Source organism: Nicotiana tomentosiformis, chromosome 2, assembly GCF_000390325.3.
Source record: "Nicotiana tomentosiformis chromosome 2, ASM39032v3, whole genome shotgun sequence".
In the NCBI taxonomy this organism is placed as follows: domain Eukaryota; kingdom Viridiplantae; phylum Streptophyta; class Magnoliopsida; order Solanales; family Solanaceae; genus Nicotiana; species Nicotiana tomentosiformis.
The window spans coordinates 100,764,187-100,787,694 of record NC_090813.1 but is presented as its reverse complement, the minus strand read 5'-3'; the positions used below and the strand labels follow the sequence as shown (position 1 = coordinate 100,787,694).

Sequence of the window (23,508 nt, the reverse complement as noted above, 5' to 3'; positions counted from 1 at the left end):
TCAGAGAAAATGTCATAAAGAGGTGACATCTTCTAACATAAAGAGAAGAAAGGAGTCAATGGGTCCGGGAAGACGTGAAAGACAAATTATGATCCCGTGTTTGGGTAAATAAGGATCCTAATTGCCACATAAACAAATCTTTCACAAGAAACAGAAAATCATTCTGATAGTCCACCAATATATCATATATCCTTTATTTAAACAAAGGTGCTAGTTCTGCACAGTAAAAAACAAACCAGATCTCAGACTAAAAAAAAGGGCAGCCCGGTGCACTAAGCTCCCGCTATGCGCGAAGTCGGGGAAGGGCCGGACCACAAGGGTCTATCGCACGCAGCCTTATCATGCATTTCTGCAAGAGCCTGTTTCCACGGCTCGAACCTGTAATCTCCTGGTCACATGACAACAACTTTACCAGTTACGCCAAGGCTCCCCTTCAAACCAGATCTCAGACTATTAGGAGACAAAAAAGTAAAAAGGCAAAAATAGAAACTGAAAAGATAAAAAGAACGGACCAGAGATAAACCTCATTCGAAAGTTAAGTACCTTGTATCAGGAAAGCAATGCACTCCCCGTGGCTTTTACTTCTGATATAGATTGATTGCCCGAGAGGAATGGAAAAAGTGCCAGTTGGATTTTCATATATATGCTTTAATAGCCGATACAGGTCTATCTCAATTTTTCATATTGTATGTACATGGGGAGACAGCCGCTTATGAGAGATAAGCTTCTAATGTTCATAATTAAACCAACTGCCCAGGAGAGAGAAGCTTCTAATGTTCTTAATAAAACCAAATGCCCAGGACCCTATTATAGCGATGGACATGGGGCTGCCTACTTGATGAAGTAAAGAATCACAGTTCATTGAAAGGACTAATATTTTATTAAGGTCGGTAATGAAGAGTATAATTCTGCTAGGCATTGGAAGATCCAATTCAGCAACTGTTCTTTAGGTAGCTCCAAGAGCAGTTCAGCCTGAATAAGACACATCATTAGACAAAGCCACTTAGATATGGAAAACTTGCCTTTTCACATTAATTATATTCCAATTCTTATAAATGAAGAAAATGGAACCTTAGTGGATTATTATAGGCATAGCAAGGTAGTAAAACTCAACAAAACCATACCTTTATTTGGCCATCTTCAAAAATCAGAGAATTCTGATGAACATCTGAAGTTGCTGAATCAGTTATCAATTTGAAAACCTTTTTCGACATGTTTGTTTTCATGCCAACCATCTTTCCTGAAGCATATATGCTGGTAATTCCTAAATCTGCTGCCATTCTTCTGACATAAAGCTTCTTCAATAGGATTTCCATAGAGTAAGGTTCTTTGCCATACTGACGCCTCAGATTTTCCGTAAATTGCATTAAGCTGAAAATGTCCTTTTCAGCTGCTTTTTCAGCGCCATTAATGATTTGCATGGGGTTCTCCAAATGATTTATGTACTCGGAAGGAAGATGAGGGTTTATATTAATATCAAGCTGAGACAGGAAGTGAGAATTTTAAAAGGTTATACACATTTATTTGCAATTGCCAATGAAAGTAGCAGATAAGCTATAGGCTATATCTTTAACAATTGGATGTTACAAAAGCAGATTAACTTTAAATAGGAGGCACAACTTCATACAAGCTATTTGTAGAACCACTAGTCTAAAGTTCCTATATGAAGCTGTTTCCACGTGCCTAGGGAACCAACGAAGTCATGCTCAACATTTTAGCTAACTAACACGGCTTAACAGTTACTCCCTCCGTTTCAATTTATGTGAACCTATTTCTTTTTTAGTCCGTGCCAAAAAGAATGACATATTTCCATATTTGAAAACAATTTACCTTTTATGCAATGATTTATAGCCACACAAAATATATGTGCCTCATTTTACACCACAAGTTCAAAACTCTTCTCTTTTTCTTAAATTCCGTATCCAATCAAATAGGTTCACATAAGTTGAAACGGAAGGAATACTAATTATATTAGTTATGCTAATTTTGGTATGTACATGACTCAACAGTTACTAATTCCAGAACATAATTTTTTCCCCTTTTCTTGAGCCGAGGGTCTTATCACAAACAATCTCTCCACCTTCACTAGGTAGGGGTAAGGTCTACATACACACTACCGTCCCCAAACCCCACTTGTGGGATTACACTTCTCTGCGTACACACAACCCTCCCCAGACCCCACTTGTAGATTTACATTGGGTCTGTTGTTGTGTTGTTGTAAAATTATTCATTTTTAAGATTTGAATTACTCTGGTTGACATTCTAACCAATCATTAAGAAATTAATGATTAATGACAGTGCCTCAAAAGAGCAGCAAGCAATAGGTATTGGGGAGTGGAGACACAACCGCCGACATATAATGGATTTTGTACTCGAAAAACATTTCAACTTATGGAAAATATGAGAGCATTAAATACCTTCATTGCATGGTAAGGAACTGATATTACACGATGCTCATCAACCTGGAATACAAATAAAGATAACAGATCTCATTACAATTTTCTTTCATTTTGAGAGGTACAATACTGATCCATAGATGTATCATCTATATCTATACTATATTATACTATATTAAAAGCAAGAACCCCAAAAGTGAAAAGTTAAATTACTTTAATACCCCTCTTATTAACCTAATATCCTATTTAATAATAATAATAATAATAATAATAATAATAATAAAAAAGCCTCCAAAGAGACCCAACGCTCCAAAGAGACACCTTATGTGAAGCCAATAATTTTACACGGTTAGGAAGCATATTCTCAAAACTGTCGTGCAAATATTTTCATGCTGTTTCAACATTTTGGACGAAAGGATGAAAAATCAACGATTCTCGCCAATGCTACGACATTTATCCAAAGGATCGTCCTTCTTTATCATAGTTTATTATATCCTATTTAGTTATTTCAAAAAAATAAAAATAAATAAATAATAATAATAATAATAATAATAATAATAATTAAAAATAATAATAATAAAGCCTCCAAAGAGACCCAACGCTCCAGAGAGACACCTTATGTGAAGCCAATAAGTTTACACGGTTGTCGTGCAAATATTTTCATGCCGTTTCAACATTTTGGACCAAAGGATGCAAAATTTGGATGCAACGATTCTTGCCAATGCTACGACATTTATCCAAAGGATCGTCCTTCTTTATCATAGTTTATTTTGAGGAAATAAAGTAATATTCATGGAAGGCAAAGTCAATTCCAAAGTGAATAAACAATAAAGTGACAACAAAATCGGGTTCTTCTTTCTTTACTCTATTCATTCTTTAATATTTGTTCTTTGTGATTTATGAAATTAAATATGTATAAATATTAGGATGGATGGTTATGATCTAATATGATTCTTCAATTTATGTGTATCGTGGTCTGATTCAACAAATGATTATGCTACTTCTTTGAATCCTTTTTGTTTTCTATTTCGCTTTCATTGTTTTCCCCTTGTACTTGACAATTATAAATAAAGTAGAAACTGACGAGATAAATAATTTAGGTTCTAATTCTATTTAGAGCACAGACAGAGTGCGAAACTTGAAAACATGTGTATAAGCCATGTAATTGATTCTTTGATTTAAAATTATGAAAGGCAAAGATATTTCCCCAGAAATCGAGATTCGTGGCAACCACAATATTTCTTAAGAGGCTGCACAAGCACTAAGTGTTGCCACTTGGTATAATTAGTAAAATTCTTTCAACCTTTCGGTATATATAGATGCAATACACATCTCACTTTTGATGACAAAAAAAATGGGGGAAATGATTTGATGGCGGCCGCCAACCTGCGGCATATGATATTTGGGATGAAGTTCTTAGATTGTTGAAGAACAGAAAAGAAATTGCAGGTAATATCTTAAATAATGCTTTGGATAACATCTTTCAATAATCTAGCTACAGATTCCTTTTGGAGTTAAAAGTTGTAGTTTTGTATAGATAGAGTTAGAGCAATTTAAACACTTGAGGATCAACGCTACGTACGGTAAAGAATAAACTACGCAAATCTAGTGATTCATACTGAAACTTAAGATTTGTATTTCTATTCTACATGTGCTTAAATGATTTAAATACTTAATTGGATTTAATTTTGGCTGATTGATATATTTTAATTCATAATAGTAATTTGATTATTCAATTAAACTAGGGTTTGCCAATTATTCATAAGTAAAAGTGACAATTTAATTTTTGAAAAGACAAACAATATTGAAAAAGTTACAATCAGGTAATATATTTCGTTTACTATGAGTACATGGGCGATGGATCTTTTTGTCGTGACATTTTTGGCTTTGTTTCTTTTACATAAACTTTGCTCATTTAGTCAACATCATGTATATGAGGAGGTTTTACTCGGTAATAGAGTTACTCTGTGCCTAAAGTTAATCGTTTGTTTGCAAAGTTTGCCGTCTGCTTGGAACAAACTTTCAGATATTGGTGTTTTATTAGAATGAACGTTCGTGTTTATCCCAAGAAAATTCAACTTTATCCCCTTAAAAATCAAGGATATCTTTTCAAATTTGTCTACAAATAATACTTTACGATAATGATAAATAACGCATAGAGTCAAACAATTTTTAATTATAACATATTTTGTTACATGACCAGTATGTTTGTACCTCATAAAATCAAAATAAGTAAACGAAATCACATGTTTGTACGAAACTTATATTTTATAGTCTTCATGTATAATTATTTATTAAAACCTTTTATTTTGATACATGACTCGACATACACGTGCAACGCACGTGCCGAGAAACTAGCAATCTCAAAATAAGGGAGGAGGATAGCATGCAGAAAGCAATGCTAGCTTAGGCACAAACCAGTCAATTTTATCTTTGTAACTAGAAATAATGGAGTAAAAGGATGACGGAAACAGACCTTTGACAAGCTTTCAAATAGCATCTCAAAGAATAGATCAATGCCCACATTGCCGACATCCCCTGTCTGTTGCTCGCCAAAAATATTACCAAATCCTCTAATAGCCATGTCTCTTTCTGCAAGCTGAAAACCCTGGCCAAGTTCACAGCACTCTTCAAGAGCAGCAAGCCTCTCCTAAATTGTCAAATAAATGGCATGTTACAGCCATAATAAAGAAAAATCTTCCGCAAATAACTTCACACAACGTGCATATCACAGAATTTGTCCTTGATAAGATAAAATTAGAACCCTTGTTCTGTTGGAAAATACTGCAACATTACCAAAATAAAGGCAAGATGACAGAATATAAGAATCATCTCCTACATATCTTATTAATAGAAGTATATAGAGGAAAGAGAGCATACTAGTGCATGGTCAGAAAGAAGTGATTTGTCAGGATAAAATAAGTGTGCATGAGCTTCCTTATCCGCCCGTCCGACCCTTCCACGCAACTACAGTAATCAAAGAGGGAGTAGGAATTAGAAGGAATATCAAAGTCACAGCACCTAGCATTCCAAGGATCAATAACCACAATCGCTAAGAATCTGCAAAGTTAAGATATGGAATTGTCAGCAGCACGTCATCATGCCCTGATTAGCACATGGTAAAAATATACGAGTCTCATAAATTCCGCTCAAGGACATCTGAATTGCAAAAACTACAGTATCAACAGAAGCTATTAAGAGAGAAGGGGCCAAATTTTGAAATGAAGGGCTGAAAATCTTTGACCAATCAACTTTAGTAGTAAATACAATGAAAAGGGAAACCGGGAAAGAGAAAAAAGATGCTTCTTCATTGGAGTTTGAAATCACTACATTATTTGAGTTGAAGAAATCGATTGGCTTCACCTCAGCTGCAATAGCAGGCCAGGTGGTTCCCCATGGTCAATAAGAGAACCAAACCCCAGAGATTCCTCTTGAAAGAAACAATAGAAGACTTTACAATACCACAAAAGGCTGATTCAACCACATTTGTTCTCATAAGAATGAGCTTGGCTGAAATGCCACAAGGAAAATAGCACTATGTATGCTATTGAACTTCGATGTAATCTCAAGACTACAAGGAGGTTACAAATACTCGCTGTCCACCTGGAGGACCAAAGTTTGAACTGACTAAACCCCAAGCTACCTAAGTTATCCCAAAAGGTAAATTTTCTCTTTTAGCACCATCAATCATCTTGTATGATTTATCCCAAAAGGTAAATTTTCTCTTTTAGCAGCATTAATCATCTTGTATGATTAATCAGGTACATTAAGGAAACAGGGAGATTCTGTATTAATTCAGAGCTGCGCTAACAGCACATGCTGTCAAAGAATATCTTATTCATCTACAATTGAACAAAAGGTTGTATCAAAGTAAACTACGCTTTCATCACTTATGCCTAAGAAAATTCAGTAGGTAAAAACAAATGATCTGCCTCCTGGTTTCAATGTCACTTATACAATGTATGAAGGAACTACCAATAAGAATGGAAGACAATACGACAACAAAAAGCTTTCTATTTGTTTAGGCAAGAGAATGTAAAAACCTGATACAATTGTGCAAGTCCAAATTGCTGAACATCTTGAATGATGATTGTATTTGCATTTTGAATATCAAGGCCACTTTCTACTATGTTTGTACATATAAGAATTCTAATGTCTCCCCGTGCAAATCTTTCCATAGTTTCCTCAAGCTGTTTTGAGTATTGCTGCCAAAAAAGATGAAATGGCATGTCAGACCACTAGAACTGGACAATGCAGTGTAGATGCTATGTAAGTATGAGTTCATATCTTTAGCGTCAAAAGACTGAATAAACATGAATATTCTATCAGTTCCAGAACTTAAAGCAAACTCAATTAATCCCACAATTACCTTTCCATGAGCAATAGCTATTTCAACATATGGGAATGCTTGTTCTAAAAATTCCATAACATCTTCAAGACCTGCGAATAATAGACAAACCCATGTAACTACAAAGAGTACAATGGATGAACTTCAGCAAACTGCTCTATAGCATGGCCACCAAATTACATAATGCTACTCACAATTAATGTGCGTAAAAGGCACAGAATGCATTACCCTTAATGCGGGGCAAGACATAAAAAACTCGGCCACCACGGTCCAATTCATGCTTGATAGCTGTTATTACTTTGTCCTTGCTGTAAGCTGAAAGATGTGTTCTTATCGGAACTCTCTCAGGAGGTGGTGTTGAGATCATACTGTTTGAGTGGGAAAAGAAAATGGGGGCAGCCATAAAGCAAAACAGTCAAAAAATTGAGCAGGCAAAGTGTAGAGTTGAATGTAACTTCACAATTGGTCAAATCTAGCCAACATTGACAACTGCTAAATGAATGATACCCAATTTCAGCTGCTGGAGGTGCCCAACAGTATAGTGGATACTTCATCAACAGCCAGTCAGGGCTTTGATAAATTGAAACAAACCCGGTGGTATTACCTAGCGTCACGAAATCCGGTTAATGCTAAATAGAGAGTTCTTGGAATAGGCGTTGCTGAAAGTGTAAGAACATCCACTGAGGTTTTAAATGAAGCAATCTTCTCCTTCTGTTTTACACCAAACCTCTGAAAAGACAAAGAGCAATTCAGATGGAGATCAAATATGAAGAATCGGTCATAGGATATGAAGGATGTCCAAAAGACACACACACACACACAAAGAGAGAGAGAGAGAGAGAGAGAGAGAGAGAGAGAGAGAGTGTTCGTGTCTGTTTCCGTCTCTCTCTCTCTCTCTCTCTCTCTCTCTCTCTCTCACACACACACACACACAGAGGAAGGTTCATGGTTAACTATCTTCTTCAATAAATTTAATTTACTATCCATTTTAGTAGATAATGAGAAAAACTTATTTCCATGAATAAATGAGCACCAGCTAGGCCATAGACCACAAAAGAAAAAGCCTACTTTCGCGTCGCAGCTAATTTTTAAAATGCAACCTGCCAGGAAAAGTTGAGCTTACAAAGATGTATAATATTTGGTCTTTTCTTTATGAAGTAAGTGGTATTATAAATGGCATCAAGTAGATGCATAATAGCAAAAGTACAAAAGTGAGAGTTTGTTATCCCTGTTACAATGAGGCCTATGCTAAAGATAAAGAGCTAATAAAGTCCAAAAGTTTGACACGAAAATCTACAGGGGACAAACAATCCCAGCTATATAAATTCAAAAGACAAACTAGCCTTAAGGTCGTGGTTTTGAGTTGATATTCCATCAAAACATCTTCTATTCCTCTCATTCCTAACACACCAAAAAATACAAGCAGGAATCATTTTCCAGACTTATCTGATGGATTTATTAACCTTCCAAGAGATCCAACTGATGTAGGCATCCTTGAGACTGTCAGGCATTACCCATCTTAAACCAAAAACTGCGATAAACATGTTCCAAATATCAGCAACTACTGTGAAACGTAGAAGGAGGTGTAGGTAAGTCTCTATGTTCTGCTGGCACATATAACAGTTGTTAACAGTAGGAATGTTCCTTCTATTAAGATTGTCTTGAGTCAAACATGCCTCATGTAATGCTATCCAGCTGAAGCATATCAACTTGAGGGGTGCTTTAGTTTTCCAGATAAGCTTCCAAGGCCAAGTATCCACCATTTCATTTTGGGCACATAATGATAAATAATAGGGGTGGGCGTTCGGGCAGTTCGGATTGGACCTCTAAATATTAGATGTATTCCCAGTTCCAAATTGTTACCCTCTAAATTGTTCGGTCGCCACTTTGCAGTGGCTAATCTGACAAACTGACTAGGAGTCCTACACATTAACCAGCAACAGCAACTCAGGTCCTACGCTTTAGTATTATTTTGCAATTCAGGCGACTTCTCCTCCTTGAGTTTGAGGGAATGTTACAATTTTAGAATATTAGATAAGATACGGTGACCTACATCAGAAGATAGTATTTTCTGTAGTATATAAAACATTTATAAAGCTCCTAGGTATATGAAGTCTCAAGGAATCTGTTAACCAGCTTCTTCTTCGTTGTCATCTCCCAGAAAATGTCTGGACCTTGTTTCTTTGTATAAGGGATCTGTTTGCTCGTACCTTCTACGGTGCAATCTTCATTGGAATCTCGGGTTGGGATGATAATCAGCGCGAAGGTTTAAATTATGGGCCATGGTTCCCCACTCCATCATGGGATCCTATCAAAAGAAAGAAATAGCATTCTAAGCTTGCCCAATCTAACAAGCTAATACACCTTTGCCCAGAGACGGAGCTAGGATTTGAAGTTTATGGGTTCTGAATTTATCACTAAACCCATAATTTGTCTTAGTTACTGGGTTCGCAATTAAATATTTACACATATTTTATGAATTTTCTAATACAAATACAAGGTTTAAGCAAAAGCTATTGGGTTCGTCCGAACCCGCAGCTAATGCTCTCCCTCCGCCCCTGCCTTTGCCTCGAACAAATTTATCTATGGTATTGGAGAGAGTGTGAGTGGTTATGAAGAATTCTGCAGTTTGTCGACTTCCAATGTCAATTAGTTTTTACTCTTTTGTACAACCTTCTGCAGATCCTCGCCCACTCATAGTATTTTGTTCTTATTCCTTTTTGAACATGTAACATTTCCACCTCCTTGATGCTTCTCTCCAATGTACATCACTCATGACAACAATAACTATGACTCAATGCCAAGCTAGCCGGGGTTGGCCATATGAATATAAAATATAAATCACTCTTTACTAATAAGAAACAATCAAAAGAAGCTATTTTAGAAAATGTGCAGAATGCAAGAATGTTGAGCCTTGGTGTTTCTATCCAAGCTTCTTCTTTTTCTTTTTTTTTTTGGTTCTGGATAAAGTTTCTTTTCGAGCTATTTATCATCACAGGACACTAAGAAAATGTAGTCATAGTTGGCCTTATTATAGATCAAACTTAAAATTGCATAATCAGGTTTTAGATCAATGAAATAGTTTTATAAAAGGGAAACTAAGAATTAAAAAAAGGGAGATTAAGCATACTTTTCCCTCATTAAAAGGCCTTACTTGCACAAGTCACCAACCTATTTCATCCATGACTAAATCCGAAATATTACTGCCTTAGATGCAAATGACAAACAAATGATCCAAAAAATAATCGCAGTTAGATATATGGACATACCTGTTCCTCATCAACCACAAGTAGACCCAGATTATTATATTCAACCCGATCGCCAAGTAGTGAATGTGTCCCAACAATAATGTCCACACGTCCGTCTTTAATCCTACTCACGTACTCCTCTTTCTCTGACTTGGTCTTGATAGAGCAATAGTAGGTCGCAAAGTAAGCTAAAATTAGGACTTAGAATACAGGTTATGGTGTTTACTTGGACGAGGTAAACAACAGTGTCAACACCAAAGAACTAAAACAAAAGTAATATATGTAAAGAGTTCACATTGAGAAACCATTACCACTCAGATTTTGGAAGGAAAACACCAGAAAGAAAGAGGAAAAAGACATCACTTCTAGTTTCGTACACTTTCCTTGCACATTCAAAAAGTCATTCTTTTTGTATTTCTTCTTAATAAAATCAAACAGGCAGACAACAATTAAATGCAGTATACAGATATTAAATAATATTAAACCATTTCAACAAGGAAATTTTTTAAAATAAATAACAATCAACTAAGCACGATTTGTGCAACAGCCTACACGACCTCAAACTGCATAAAATCCTCAATGGACATAATTTTTAATGTGTTTATGTCAGTTTGACTTGCATGGAAGTTTATCAACGGAATCCCTTATTTTAAGGCACTCTAATGAGCTTACGAGAATTTTTTCTTGCCATGGACCTATTGATCAAGAAAGCTAATCTTAAGAAATCATGAGATGCAAGAAGATAGATTTTGTTAAAAACTATTTGAAGAGCAATTTAAACATTGAAGCTCGGAAGGCAAGCACCATTCTTTTACCAAACCAACAACTATTCAAATGGTGAAGAGTAGATGTTCAAGTAAAAAGTGTATATTAGGCATCAACCATGTATAGCTAAGGATTGAGTTATGCACCTGAAACCTGCTAAGAAGTCCAACTCTGATGTTAGGATATCTGGAGAATCTCTCTGAGATAACATCAAAATGTTGTTTAGCTAAAACTATAGTTGGTGCTAGAACCATAGCTTGCTTCCCTGTAGAGACAACACAGAAGATGGCACGAAGTGCAACTTCAGTTTTACCAAAACCAACATCTCCACAAATTAATCTGTCCATTGGATTTTCCCTCTCTGTCAAGTCCCTTTCCACATCTAAGAAAGCCTGTCATTGGAACCCAAACTGTAAGAAACAAAGAAAGGTTCCCATTACAGGTAAACCAGTACAAATGATTAAACTTTTCAGACCATGAGTAGCAATAAGTTATTTTGACCAGAATGTGGCAAGACAAAACACTGTTATTATTTATCTATGTAAATTTCTTCATATATGTCTTGCTGAACCAGCTGGATGAAAAACAATAACTGCAGAAGACGCCTTGCAGGTTGACGTCAGAATTTAAAAGATACAGAAGAGACAATCAAACCTGTTTCTGATCCGGTGTGGGCTCAAAAGGGAACTGAGATGAAAATTCAGCCATGGCTGGAGTCTTTGGGTATGGAGGCCTTTTTTGTTTTAGCCTGTGTAGATATAGCTCCATTAAATCTACAACCATTTTCTGAACTGCAACTTTTCCCTTCATCCTTCTCCTCTCCCATGCACTAGTATCACTTAACTTGCTCAAAGTCCGTGGCTTTTTGGTTTCATTAGGGCTGAATAGTTAAAAATGCACTAATCAAATTGCAGATTTAGACTATCTCTCTGACACATGAAATTGATAATAAAGAACATTTCCAGGTTTCCCTTGGTCCCACGGTTATTCATAACTCAGAGAGTCTTTCCAAGGATGATGATGAAGGATTATAAAAGGCAAAGCATGTATCTCCGTCTTAATAATTATATTTTTTCCAAAACGAGAATCAGACCCTGATCTCGCCTCCGGAAATGTGATATGCAGTGATTTCGCTAAGGATAATCATAGATAGAGCAGATCCATTTCCTTTTCTTTTCAGCTTTTGGTAATTGAAAGAGAGGCCTTCAAATCAAAAGGACCAGGGCAATGTAAAGAGTACCTGGAATAGTTCAAAATATAAAGCTCCTATGGCATCTTGATATAGGCTCTCGGCTGAAACCAGCAAATTGGCCTTTATTACTTGGCTATCTTTCCATGATGATATAGCTGGTATAGAGGGGTGCGGTCTTGCTAAAAACTCATCATTCGTTTTATGCAATAAAAATGAGGATATTCCTAAATACTGTAATTCTCCACCATTCATGCACAAGGAACATGTTCCAGTAGGTCTTGTAGATGTTAAACTGTGATAGATGCCTACTTCCTAGGCACTAAGAAGTATGTTGAAATAACAAGGGTTGGAAGGCTGATAAGCTTGTGAGTAAGGAAAAAGAAGCTAGCTTGAGTTGAAAAGGCATGTTAAGCTATCTAGTAAGCAGGTGTCCTCGTGACTGGGAAAACTATTATTCAAGATATTGCTTGAATTGAGAGGTGCAAATCTAAGTCTCCACTCGAGAAAACTACTGTACTCCGTTAGACAGAACATGATTCTTTGTTGGAGGTATGCCCTCTACTTGGAACCCAAAAGGAGAAGGTCCCTTCAAGATGTATTGGAGCTTGGAGCAGTATATGTATTTGTGAGTATGCAAAAATCTTCCCCACGTGAATGAAAGAAGTTATTGCATGACTTTAGTTACCATAAAAAGGGGGGAAATGAACAGCAGTGTAATGAGTTGTAGCTCAATAAGCTTGGGAACTTGGACAATGAAAATGAAGCCAACTGACAAAGTAGTTTTTCAAGGAATAAGGAATTACTAGTACTGTAGTACATATAAATGTATAACTTGTACGTGGTAAGTAAAAAGGTAATTTGTACGTACAGATTGTAACGATAGAGCAAACGAGAAGCCTGCTTAACGGGTAATTTAGCCATGCCGTCAGCATACTCAATAAAGACGTATTCAATAGGCTCCTTGGAATCCTTGGGAACGTCAAATTTGATGCCGACAAATCGTCCAATTCCGACCTTCCTGTGCACCACGTAATCGCCGGAACGGAGAGTGTAAGGGTCCACCTTGTAACTAAAAGTAGCTTGAGCTGCATCGTCTGCACCTGCACCAGCTTGTCTAGCTCTGTCGCCTTTGAGCTTCTGGAGGCCCCTTTGCTGCTGCTCCTTCACCAGCTGAATGTACTTATCAGCCTCCTCCGAATCCATGGCCGGTCTAAGAGGGTGGGATTGATCTCTCTTGGCGTGCTCCCGCCGAATTCGCTCATTTAGGCGAGAAATGGCGTCGCGCTCCTGCTCCTGCCTCGCAGTCCGTAGTCGGGGAGGCAATTTGGTATATACAGCATCGGCATTGAGGACCTTAGATAAGGTAATAGAAGAGAAGGAGGAGGAAGCGGGAGTGGGAAAAGAAGGCTTTTGAGTGGGGAAGAGTTTGCAGAGGCGAGTTGTAAGAAAGCCCTCAGGCGCCGGCGACGGAGAGAAGAGGAGGGATGCCTTTGCTGCAGTGGCCATGGATGGATAAAACTACTATACTTGTAAAAGCTCCGAGTGACGAGCAAGAAGAATTTTCAAATCCCCAACTCCCCACCAAATCCAACCCCTAAAATTTAACTACCCAACATAGGCGTATCAATGGAGCTGTAACGTATGCTGAGGAAGGCGGGTTTTCCACATTATCTGTTCCCTCAAAACATTAGTGTTTTTAAAAAGATAAAAGATTAAAAAAACAAAACAAATAAGAGTAGTATTTTGTGACGCCCATGCCGCTTTTTCAAAAATATCCCACCGGGAGAAATGGGCAAATACGAGAAGACTTATAGCATGTTCACCTTATTTTGATAAGTTTCTTTTTTTCGAATAAATATTTTTGAAAAGAGCAGTTTGCCTAATAAGTTAAGAGAATTATATTTGTCTAATAAATTTTAAAAATAATTTTGAGCAATTTAAGTATCAAATTATGGATAATGACATTAAGAGATTTATTTAATAGTTAATATTTTATAACTAGATAAATAATCTCAAATATTTATAACTACAGATAATAATTAAATTTTTTTATTTTATTTAAGTAAAATATGAAAATAAAATTAAAAAATATTTTATTCTTTCAAGATGATTTAAATATATCAAAAAATCATTCAACAAATATGAAAGTTCATCCGAAAAGTCATTATCCGAAAAGCTAAAAGAGATTATTTTGGCATATATGATATTTTGCTAAGGCTATTTTGGTAAGAAGAAAATTCAAAAAAGTAATTCTAGTTCTAGGGGGGAGAACTACTCTTTTTGCTTTTCAAAAATTATTTCTACTTCTATCCAAAAACACTTTTTCTCCCCCCAAAAAGCGGCCAAACATCTCAAGCTGAGGGGAAAATTACCTTTTTGAAAAAAAACAATTTTGACACATGGAGAAACTTGTCGAACCAAGCCAGTACTTTGAAAGGTCACTCCCAAAGATTTTTCACTCACTTTTGTAAGCATATACATTTTTTTTTTGGACAAGTGATGTTTGCTAAGTTGGTAAAAATACCTTCACACATAACCGTTAGGTCCTGAGTTTGAATTACGCTGGAGGGAAAGTGTGAAAACACTATACTAGATACTCCAAATTTGGGAGGGTTTAAAAAAAATAATTATATATATATATATATATATATATATATATATATATATATATATATATATATATATATATATATATATATATATATATATTTTTTTTTTTTTTTTTTTTTTTTTTCTTCTTCTTTTTTGTCCAAACATACTTTTACCTTAAAGGTTAAATACAAGGGTAGCTTGGTGTTTTTAATTGACTTGCGATTTTTTCTTTTTGTTGAAAAAAAAATTGCATTGAGGGCGTGTTTGGTATGACGGAAAATATTTTTTATTAAATTTTTTTTTACGAAAAATGTTTTACTTGAAAATGAGTAGTTTTATCACTTATTTTTCCTTGTTCGGTTGTTTTGAGAAAAAAAAATTCAGAAAATATTTTCTAGTATTTGGTTAGAGAGTAGAAAATATTTTTTAGGAAAATTATTTTTTATGCTATCCGCCTCACCCCCTCCCCTCCCCCCCCCCAATCCCTCCAAATACCCATGTTTCTTGTGCTCATCCCCCCCCCCCCCCCACCCACCCCAAAAAGAAAAATCCAACGTTGACTCTATTTTCTTCAATAATTTAATTATTCTTTTAAAAATTACACAAACCTAAAGAAACTAATGTGTTGCTTTACTTTTTTCATATAAGAATAACGTTGAAATTTAAGCTCCATAGCTAAAAAGAAAATACTCTTGTTTTGTTGAAAAATAAAGTACTCTTTCTACAACATGAAAAGAAAGTAATCGTTTTGTTGAAATGAAAGAAAATACCTTTTCTACATCATTAAATACTCAGTTTGTTGGAATGAAATAAAATATTTTTTCTATATCATGAAAAAAAAGTACCCGTTTCGTTGAAATGAAATAAAATACTTTCTTTATGTCATGAAAAGAAAATACTCATTTTGCGAAAAGAAAATTCTAAGAAAATAGTGAGAAAGTAAGCCATATTTCTAGAATTTCAATATATTTACTGCTTTGGATATTTAGAAAATTCAGAAAAGTTGTGTGAAAACATAGAAAAAAAGAAATTTATTTCAACGTTGGTTATTAAATATAAAGGCAAAAGTATATTTTACTTCTCTATAATTTACATGAATATTTGTGAAACTTGTGTGATTGAGCTCTAAACAAATTGTCAAAAAATATAATTATATCGTCTTCATGTAATATAGGCAAAACCATTAATCTTGATTGAAGGCAAAATCACGTATCATGTTGATTCGATTGAATATTAAAAAAAATTGTTTTATTGTGTTGTATGGTTTGTTTTTTTTACATTTTATGAATTTATAATAGACAAAGAAAAAAAGCAATTGTAAATTAAATTGTTGATTTTCCGATGATGTCGCCGCTGTAATACTTAAACAATTGAACTATGACAATCAACATTTTATTTTGATTAAATGCCCAGCATGCTTTGTTGTACCTAATTTTGAAAATTAATCAAAAAGTGCTTCGACGTGCTAATCAAATTTGGTACTATGAACTATCTTATGCAGCGAAAAAATTCCAAACTTTGATTAAATGAATATGCGTGCTATCTTAGGTAACATTAGGTGCATTTTGATATTTTAATTTAAAGTTTGGAGAAGGAAAAAGTTTGATTTGTTTATTTAAAATAATAGCTAGGTGTATACGCATATAATATTATCTTAGTCAATTACTTGAGAATCAACAAAATTGGGAGATTTGCTATAATTCAAACATTTGATAGCGAATACGTTTGAGGTTAACTCTAAAAGTTGTGATTACATTCGTATTAATTGATTTTCGATTTGATATTGCAGTTGATATTAACTCATGTTATTTACACAATTCACTTAGTTTATTATGTATTACAGTTCTAATTAAAATACTTTATCATTTACACGAATTTACAATTATCTGTTTGATTGATTAGTTGTACTCCGTCTATCCAAATTGGATGTCCATTCTAGTCCGGAAAAGCTAATAATCTACCCCACTCATACAGCTACATTCAAATACTCAAAGGTGGAGCAAGATGAGTAAGAGGTAAAATAAAAGCCATTCTGCTTGCGATATTCCAATGCATAGTCTCACCACATGTACGTGAAGTTGAATATAAAAGTAAATCATTTATGTGATATGGTAAAATTTTATATTCTTAATAACTTAATGGATATACATAGAATGTGTATAGATGATGTTAATTAAAAATGAGACATATTTGGTTGATAATGCATGTAATTACCAAGACAACGATAGAACTTGCATATTGTCCATATTTATTTTCACTTTGTATTACCCAGACAAACAAAACACAAGTTTCGGGAGGGCAAGCGGGTTGCTCTATTCTTATCACTCAATTAAGAAAACATTAGCGTTGGTGAAAAGAAAAACACAAGCATCGGATTTTGTAGAACATCGCTACAAATATTTTTTTAAACTATGCAGTTTAAAAACATTTAAGGTATCGCCTCTTAGCAAAGAAGTGTCGTGTTTAGCCACGAACAGACTGGAGCCAACAAGTAAGAATATGATACGTAGTACTTGTACTAGTAGAAGAACAAAAGAATAAATGTAAATACTGTCCACAACTTGCAGTAGCGGACAACCTTTGCCATTATACTTTACAACCCACACAAACACTCTTTTGCCTCAACAACAAAATTTATTCCTTAAATAGTGTTTTCATACAGTTGCGGCCGCTGCTTCTACTTGAAAACTAGTAGTATAGTACTAAGTAGGAATAATAATAATTCCGATTATATGTCTTCGTCTTCTTCCTTCCAGCTCCATTTTCTTTCCTTGCTATTTACACAAATTGAAAAGGTGGGATTTTCCTCTTTTTTATTAATTTATTTATTTCCCGCAATGATTTGAAATGTGTTTGTATTTTTTATTATTATGTTGTTGGGGTATCTTGAGTTGTATAGACGACTAATTTATGTGTCGGCGCCAGGTCGCTTTCTGTCGGCATCGTTTGTATCCAACAATGGTGATGATTAAAATGGCCGGGCCGAGGAGAGAATAACCCCCATTTCTATTAAACTAGAGTAGAGTATCATATTCCCCACATATGACATACCCATTACCCTTGCCCCACCCGAAATAAATAAAAAGCATAGAAACAAGACAAGCAGGCCACACCTACACCACTATGCTGATGATTCATTGTTAGTGTTACGGGATTTCAGTAGATTTTAGATTTGATACTTCCTCCCCAACAAGTTTATATATTTCTGACTTTATGTGGGAATGCGGCTGAATTCTGATCCGACTCCGACTGCTGCTGTCGCTTCTCCCAGATTACTCCCTCCCAAATGAAGTTTGCTGCCTTCTATCCAACCCATTTATCTTCCATCTCAGGTTATTCTTTTTCTCCACTTCTCTTATCTATGTTTTCTTAAATGTGCCCTAACTATTTACTATAAAGACCCCTGAAAAATTGTCAATTTTAGTTCCTTTGATGTAAAATAAGCTTCTATGCCACTTTGACCCTCATATTGGGCTATATGTCAAGTCTATAATGTTCATTTATGCTTCCTTGTCAGAAAAACATATTCATATACTTATTCTTAAGCATTGGGTTGCCGTGGGTTTTAAGCTTCTGTCTAGCATATGCTTTTGGTGGGTCCTTCAGTCTTTGTTGCTTGAGGTTTCATCTGAAAATAGTGTACTATGCCCTCCCACCTGCCTGGGGATTTGTCTTCTAAACAAGTGTTTGCTCCATCTTATGCAAGGCGATTACCTACATGCACCGGTGATTTGTTACCTACAAACAAGTACAATGTTAATAATATTAGGATGCCTCTGACTTATTTGAACAAATTATTCTTTCCTTCTTGAAAATTCTCTTCATCAGCTAACATCATGCACATCCTTCATATTTCAGTGTCAATGTGTCAAAATATATATCCCTAAAGTACTCGCCTTTGCAGCTGAAGTGGTCGCCAAATGTCAAGGACTCTTGCAGCAATTGTAGGAGGTGCTGCAGGAGCCGTGGCATTGGTGGGGATTGTGATTGTCATTTTATGGTTCTGTATTTTTCATAAAAGGAGCATTTCAAGAACTTCTGAGACAGGCTCTTCTGATCCATCTATTCAAGGTGATTGTATCTCAGTTCTTATTCAAATAAAACATGCCATTATGTATTCTCCAATTAAGATCACTTCCTCAAGTATCTGGATAACTTGCAGTTGGAAAAACTGCTGGGATTGAATTGACCTTACGAGATGCCAGGCGCTTCCAGATAGAAGAATTGTCTTTGGCAACAAAAGGTTTTAGTGATAAGAGTTTGATTGGCCAAGGCAAATTTGGGGAGGTGTACAAGGGATTGCTTCATGATGGCATGCTTGTAGCAATAAAAAGGCGATCGGCTGTTCCTAGCCAGGAATTTATTGACGAGGTAATGGTACTTATTACATCTTATGGAAACTAGTGCACATATTCTTTTGAGTTTGTTTCTTTAATCATACTGGTCCCTCTGAGCCTATCCAAAATTTCGTTCCTCGTCCTGATATTGAAGTGACTGCATCCTTTAATTAGAGTCTGATTGATCAAAATGGCTCGGAAGTCATCTGCTTCCATTGACAGATAAAAGGCACTAAATGCATCAGCTTATCCCCTGAAAAGCTCGGTGCTTTCAGGCCTTTATCACTTGTCTGATTGAATAAACACAGAGTGACAAAGTTTATGGAAGTTTACTTACACTCATTCATACCAAAATTGCTTGGTACTTAATCAATTTCAATTAATAAGGTTAGTAAATATTTTATAACTAAATACAGAATAACTAAAAACACAAATTCTTTAGATATTCTACGAGGCACTGACCAACTGTCCACATCTACTTCTCTGTTTAATTTTTCACGGTTTTCTAAGTGGTGTCAAGGATCACATTCTGGTGAACAAACTTCAGCTCAGGTTCTAGTTCTAGTTGAATCTGTAAGAGATCAAGCTACAAATCTGGCTTCTTAACAGAAACATCATTGACTGTTGCTGATTACCTTGTATCAACATGATCAAGTAAAAACATTTATTACTTTTCTTCCAATCATGTTATTATTTCACTGCTTCATCTCCTTCCTAAACTGGCACCAAACCACGATAAACCCGTTTAAGTTGCCCAAGAGACCTTCCAATTTGAGATTACCCGTTGCGACACTTAGCCCAAATCCTTTATCTCTGCAATCTCCTTAGAAGCTCAAATCCAAACACAAGATGAAGCAAGCAACTTTTCTGCTATACTTGAAGCATCTTTTAGCTGCTTCCTTGGGACCACTCTTCTGTTATGTGATCAACAGTGGCGTGAATAAGGCATGACAAATCCAAGCTTTGACTGAGATGGGTGATAGTTGTTGGGTTGAGTTTTAGACGGAAGTTGACTTTCACAACATTTTAGTCCCTTGGGCTTTATTTTAACCATCTTGGTGAACCTGGATATTAAGAGGCCGATGCGAAACTTTTAGGCATGTTTGAAGGTCAATTTTGGTACTTTTCTCCTTTTTGTGATTGTGTCTGCAATGGGAGAAGGGACCTAGGTGTTACGTTGGGTTACAGCTTGATAAAAATGCATTACACAATTATATAGTCATGCGCTGCTGTGAGGAATAAAGAGTGTAACCTGTGGTATTTGATTCCATTTTTGCTAATCACGGGGAGTTCTAAGTAGCTCGCTGGACAACTATAAAGAGTTTTTTTTCAAGCTCAGGTACAGACGACCTAGTCACGTGTGCTGAATTGAATTTGCAACCAGAGGCACAGTTTCATTCTTGGGCTGTCATGGGATTTGATATTATTTCTAAATTTTGAAATTCTTTTCTACAGTTCACTTAAATTGAATTGATTTAAATTATAGCAATTTTCAACTGATACAAATGGAAAAAATTGAGTTCTTTAAAGTTCTTGAGAACCTATGAGATTCTAATTATGGTAAACGATTGGGCTCTCTTTGTAGAAATCCTCTTTTGATTTCATTCTTTACTTTTGTATTCTGCTTTTATAGGCCTGTCCAAATCAATTAAATTTTACGTTATCAAAACGACAAAGAGAAAAAAATGGAAAGAATTGATAGAATATCCCAAGAAACAGATCCCCATTACTCGGATATCTTCCTCTTGGCCATGACTAAGGGTCTATCAGTGCAAGTAAGACCGTGATTGATTCATGGGTAGATGGGTTAGGTGCACCTCTTGCCTAGTGCGACGTGGCGTGATGTAGCTTTTGGAGAGAATATCAAGGTGAAATCCTTTTTCTATCCTGCCATTTGTTTTGACAAGTCTCCTTTCCATCCTACCATTGGGGTCTTTTGGGTTGTCTCTAATTTTTCCGTACCCGTATTCATATATCCAGTGTACTTGGAAGAAATACAGCTGGTAAGTCTGACGCTGCTTTGCTAAATTAAATGTAAGGAGGAGCAAAATATAAATTCCACTCTCATCTGTGTTAGGTGTATTGAAAAAATGACTAATGATTATTCTTATGACTATGTGTTCATTGTTTATGGTTTGATGTATTCAGACTGTATCTCCTATCAGGTTCGCTATCTCTCATCTATTCAGCACCGGAACTTAGTCACCCTCCTAGGATACTGCCAGGAACATGATCAGCAGATTCTTGTCTATGAGTACATACCTAATGGAAGTGTATCCATTCACTTATATGGTAATCATCTTTCTACTCAAACTTCTGTTTCCTCCCTTTCCAGTTTATACTTTTTATTTACCAATATTTATTCCCAGATAAATTTTGACTATTCAGTGAGTTGCCTTATCTTCTGTACATTGTGGTGAAACCTAATATTTCCAAGTTCCGAGCTTCTTCCTTTTCCCTTTTCTCCCCCCACAAATTAATCCCTCTTTGCTATTCCAAACTTTCTTGCTTTTACCCGGTTTCAACTTCAAGCCAATTAGCAAATGTTGCGAACTCTTTGTAGGATGCAATATATTTTTATGTTTGATTTTTCATTTCTTGGGTTTTTCTTTCTAGGCGATGGTCATGTTACACAAGAGAAACTTGAGTTCAAGCATAGGCTTTCTATAGCTCTAGGGGCAGCTAAAGGTGATCCTCTGCAAAATCAGTGAGCATTACTGGTATTTGTTTTGTCTTTTGTTTAGAAAATGTGTCTGTCCCGGTCTGGTCGCTAAATTCTCTGAGAAGCTTTCACAACACTTGAGGGCCCTGTATCAGCTTCTTTCTTATTGTTTGGTACTTATGCTCCATTGCCGCTCAATGTAAATATGCAGGTCTTGCTCATCTTCATTCCCTAAGTCCCCGCTTGATTCATAAAGACTTCAAGACAGCAAATGTTCTCGTGGATGAAAATTTCATAGCTAAAGTTGCAGATGCAGGATTACGCAATTTTCTTGGGAGATTTGAGGTTGCAGGCCCATCTTCTCGAGTGGCTGCTGATGAAATTTTTCTTGCTCCAGAGTAGTCCACTTGCTTCTTTCGTGTTTACTTTTTGGAACATCTTTTCCACCCATTCTTTTGTGGAGACCCATGTTCAGAGGCTTAAAACAAGATGTTCTATTTTATATAAGGCTCTGTTCTCCAGTCCCCAGTGGCCAAGGGATCTGATTGATGTGAAGATTCAATGACTTTTGTCTCATTGTTCTGTAGGGTCAGAGAGTTCCGACGATTTTCTGAGAAAAGTGATACCTACAGTTTTGGTGTATTTCTCCTGGAGCTAGTTAGTGGCCGTGAAGCAATGGATTTGCTGTCTTCAGATTTGAATATAAACATAGTTGAATGGGTACACCCTTCTCAGAACAAGCTTATAATTTGAAACATATTGACAAGGATATTGGGGCTCCTGGAGACAATCAGGAAATTAACTTAGGACCAATGTCCTTTATGTGCATTGAAATAAACTTAAGCCGCTGAGTGAACTTAGTTAGTTATGCAGTTGGTAATAAGAGAATTTTCTCATTTCAGGTGGAGAATTATCAGGAATCTGGCAACATATCTGCCATCATCGATCAAAGATTGGGTAATAGCTTTACCACAGAAGGCATGGAAGAGTTCATGCAGTTGACTGTCCGTTGTATGGACCCTTCGAGTGAAAGGCGGCCTACCATGAGTTATGTGGTGACGGAACTGGATCGGATACTGGAGAAAGAGATGAGCTTGACAACAATCATGGGAGAAGGAACTCCAGTTGTGACTCTTGGAAGCCAGCTTTTTAGGGCTTCAAAATAAGATGCAAGTGTGGGAATTAAGCTTCTTTGTTGTATTAATTCTTTGGTTTGTGTGATTTGTCATATTGTTTACAGAAACACCAGATTGGAAAGAGAGATGCATCCAGCTGTTTGTTAACTGTAAAAAAGAAAAAATAACAGCTGTGTTTTTTTCTTCTTTTATTCTTTCCTCTCATAAATGTACTCTAAACCTTGTGCTAAACAATTATTTGTTGATAATAGATGAAGATTGTCTGGAGTGATTTTAATAGCTTTTTTCTTGTTTGTTTAATACTCCATATTCCCTCTCAGCCCCCCTATGAGCTAAATTCATAGTATTTCATAAGGATTAAGGTGATAACTTGAATGCCAGTTATGAGCAAGTAGTATATGAATCTAGACCCACTGCGAGGAGAAGGGGAGGCAGAAGAAGTGAGACTATCCAAGTTGGTAGTTTATATGGTAGGGTAGGAAAAGGGGAAAAAGGAGGAAGAGCTTTTTCTCATGGTAGTTTCAGTTTCCAACAATTCGATAGCCGAAGAGTAAAGTAGAAAAGGCACGTCTACACTTCTCTCTTCAAATGTTTAGTTAATATCTCACTTGCACAATGTTTATATAAGCTTTATCATATAACCGTGGTTATAGTTAACATGTATTTTTGTACACACGTTAGATAAAGAAATAATAATAAAAGAAAAAGCATTTCCATGTAAGCACGGTGAAATTCTCATATCAGTGGTAAAAATGTGAAAAATAACTTCATAATACTCAATTCCTAGCAAAAGTTCAAGCTACTCTCCCTCTAAAGTTTGTTTATCTAAACT

The 23,508-nt window shown here is 35.8% G+C and overlaps 2 protein-coding genes across 7 annotated transcripts; one reads left to right on the top strand and one right to left on the bottom strand.

Moving 5' to 3' along the window:
• Positions 1–71: 71 nt before the first annotated feature.
• Positions 72–13,644, bottom strand: LOC104089785 (ATP-dependent DNA helicase At3g02060, chloroplastic). 3 transcript variants are annotated; one of them, XM_070195921.1, is made up of 14 exons: positions 12,818–13,644; positions 11,412–11,637; positions 10,904–11,149; positions 10,014–10,148; positions 7,349–7,473; positions 6,973–7,112; positions 6,766–6,836; positions 6,440–6,601; positions 5,277–5,363; positions 4,873–5,046; positions 2,418–2,462; positions 1,125–1,481; positions 544–972; positions 72–431 (listed from the first exon to the last, which is right to left on the bottom strand). In XM_070195921.1, the coding sequence occupies exons 1-13, from the start codon at positions 13,453–13,455 to the stop codon at positions 871–873; spliced, it is 2,508 nt and encodes an 835-aa protein (XP_070052022.1). In that variant the 5' UTR covers positions 13,456–13,644; the 3' UTR covers positions 72–431; positions 544–870. The 3 variants fall into 3 exon arrangements, with proteins under 3 accessions (XP_070052022.1, XP_018624175.1, XP_009593050.1); XM_018768659.3 differs by having other exon boundaries at positions 72–388; XM_009594755.4 differs by having other exon boundaries at positions 72–216.
• A 3,477-nt stretch (positions 13,645–17,121) lies between these two features.
• On the top strand, positions 17,122–22,955 carry LOC104089786 (nodulation receptor kinase). Of its 4 annotated transcripts, none has more exons than XM_033654460.1 (9): positions 17,122–17,336; positions 17,467–17,873; positions 18,446–18,612; positions 18,704–18,912; positions 21,044–21,170; positions 21,495–21,566; positions 21,752–21,938; positions 22,128–22,260; positions 22,443–22,955. In XM_033654460.1, exons 3-9 carry the CDS (start codon positions 18,462–18,464, stop codon positions 22,704–22,706), a joined length of 1,143 nt encoding a protein of 380 aa, XP_033510351.1. In that variant the 5' UTR covers positions 17,122–17,336; positions 17,467–17,873; positions 18,446–18,461; the 3' UTR covers positions 22,707–22,955. The 4 variants fall into 4 exon arrangements, with proteins under 4 accessions (XP_033510351.1, XP_009593052.1, XP_070052017.1 ...); XM_009594757.3 differs by having other exon boundaries at positions 18,400–18,612; XM_070195916.1 differs by having other exon boundaries at positions 17,122–17,873.
• Positions 22,956–23,508: the final 553 nt, after the last annotated feature.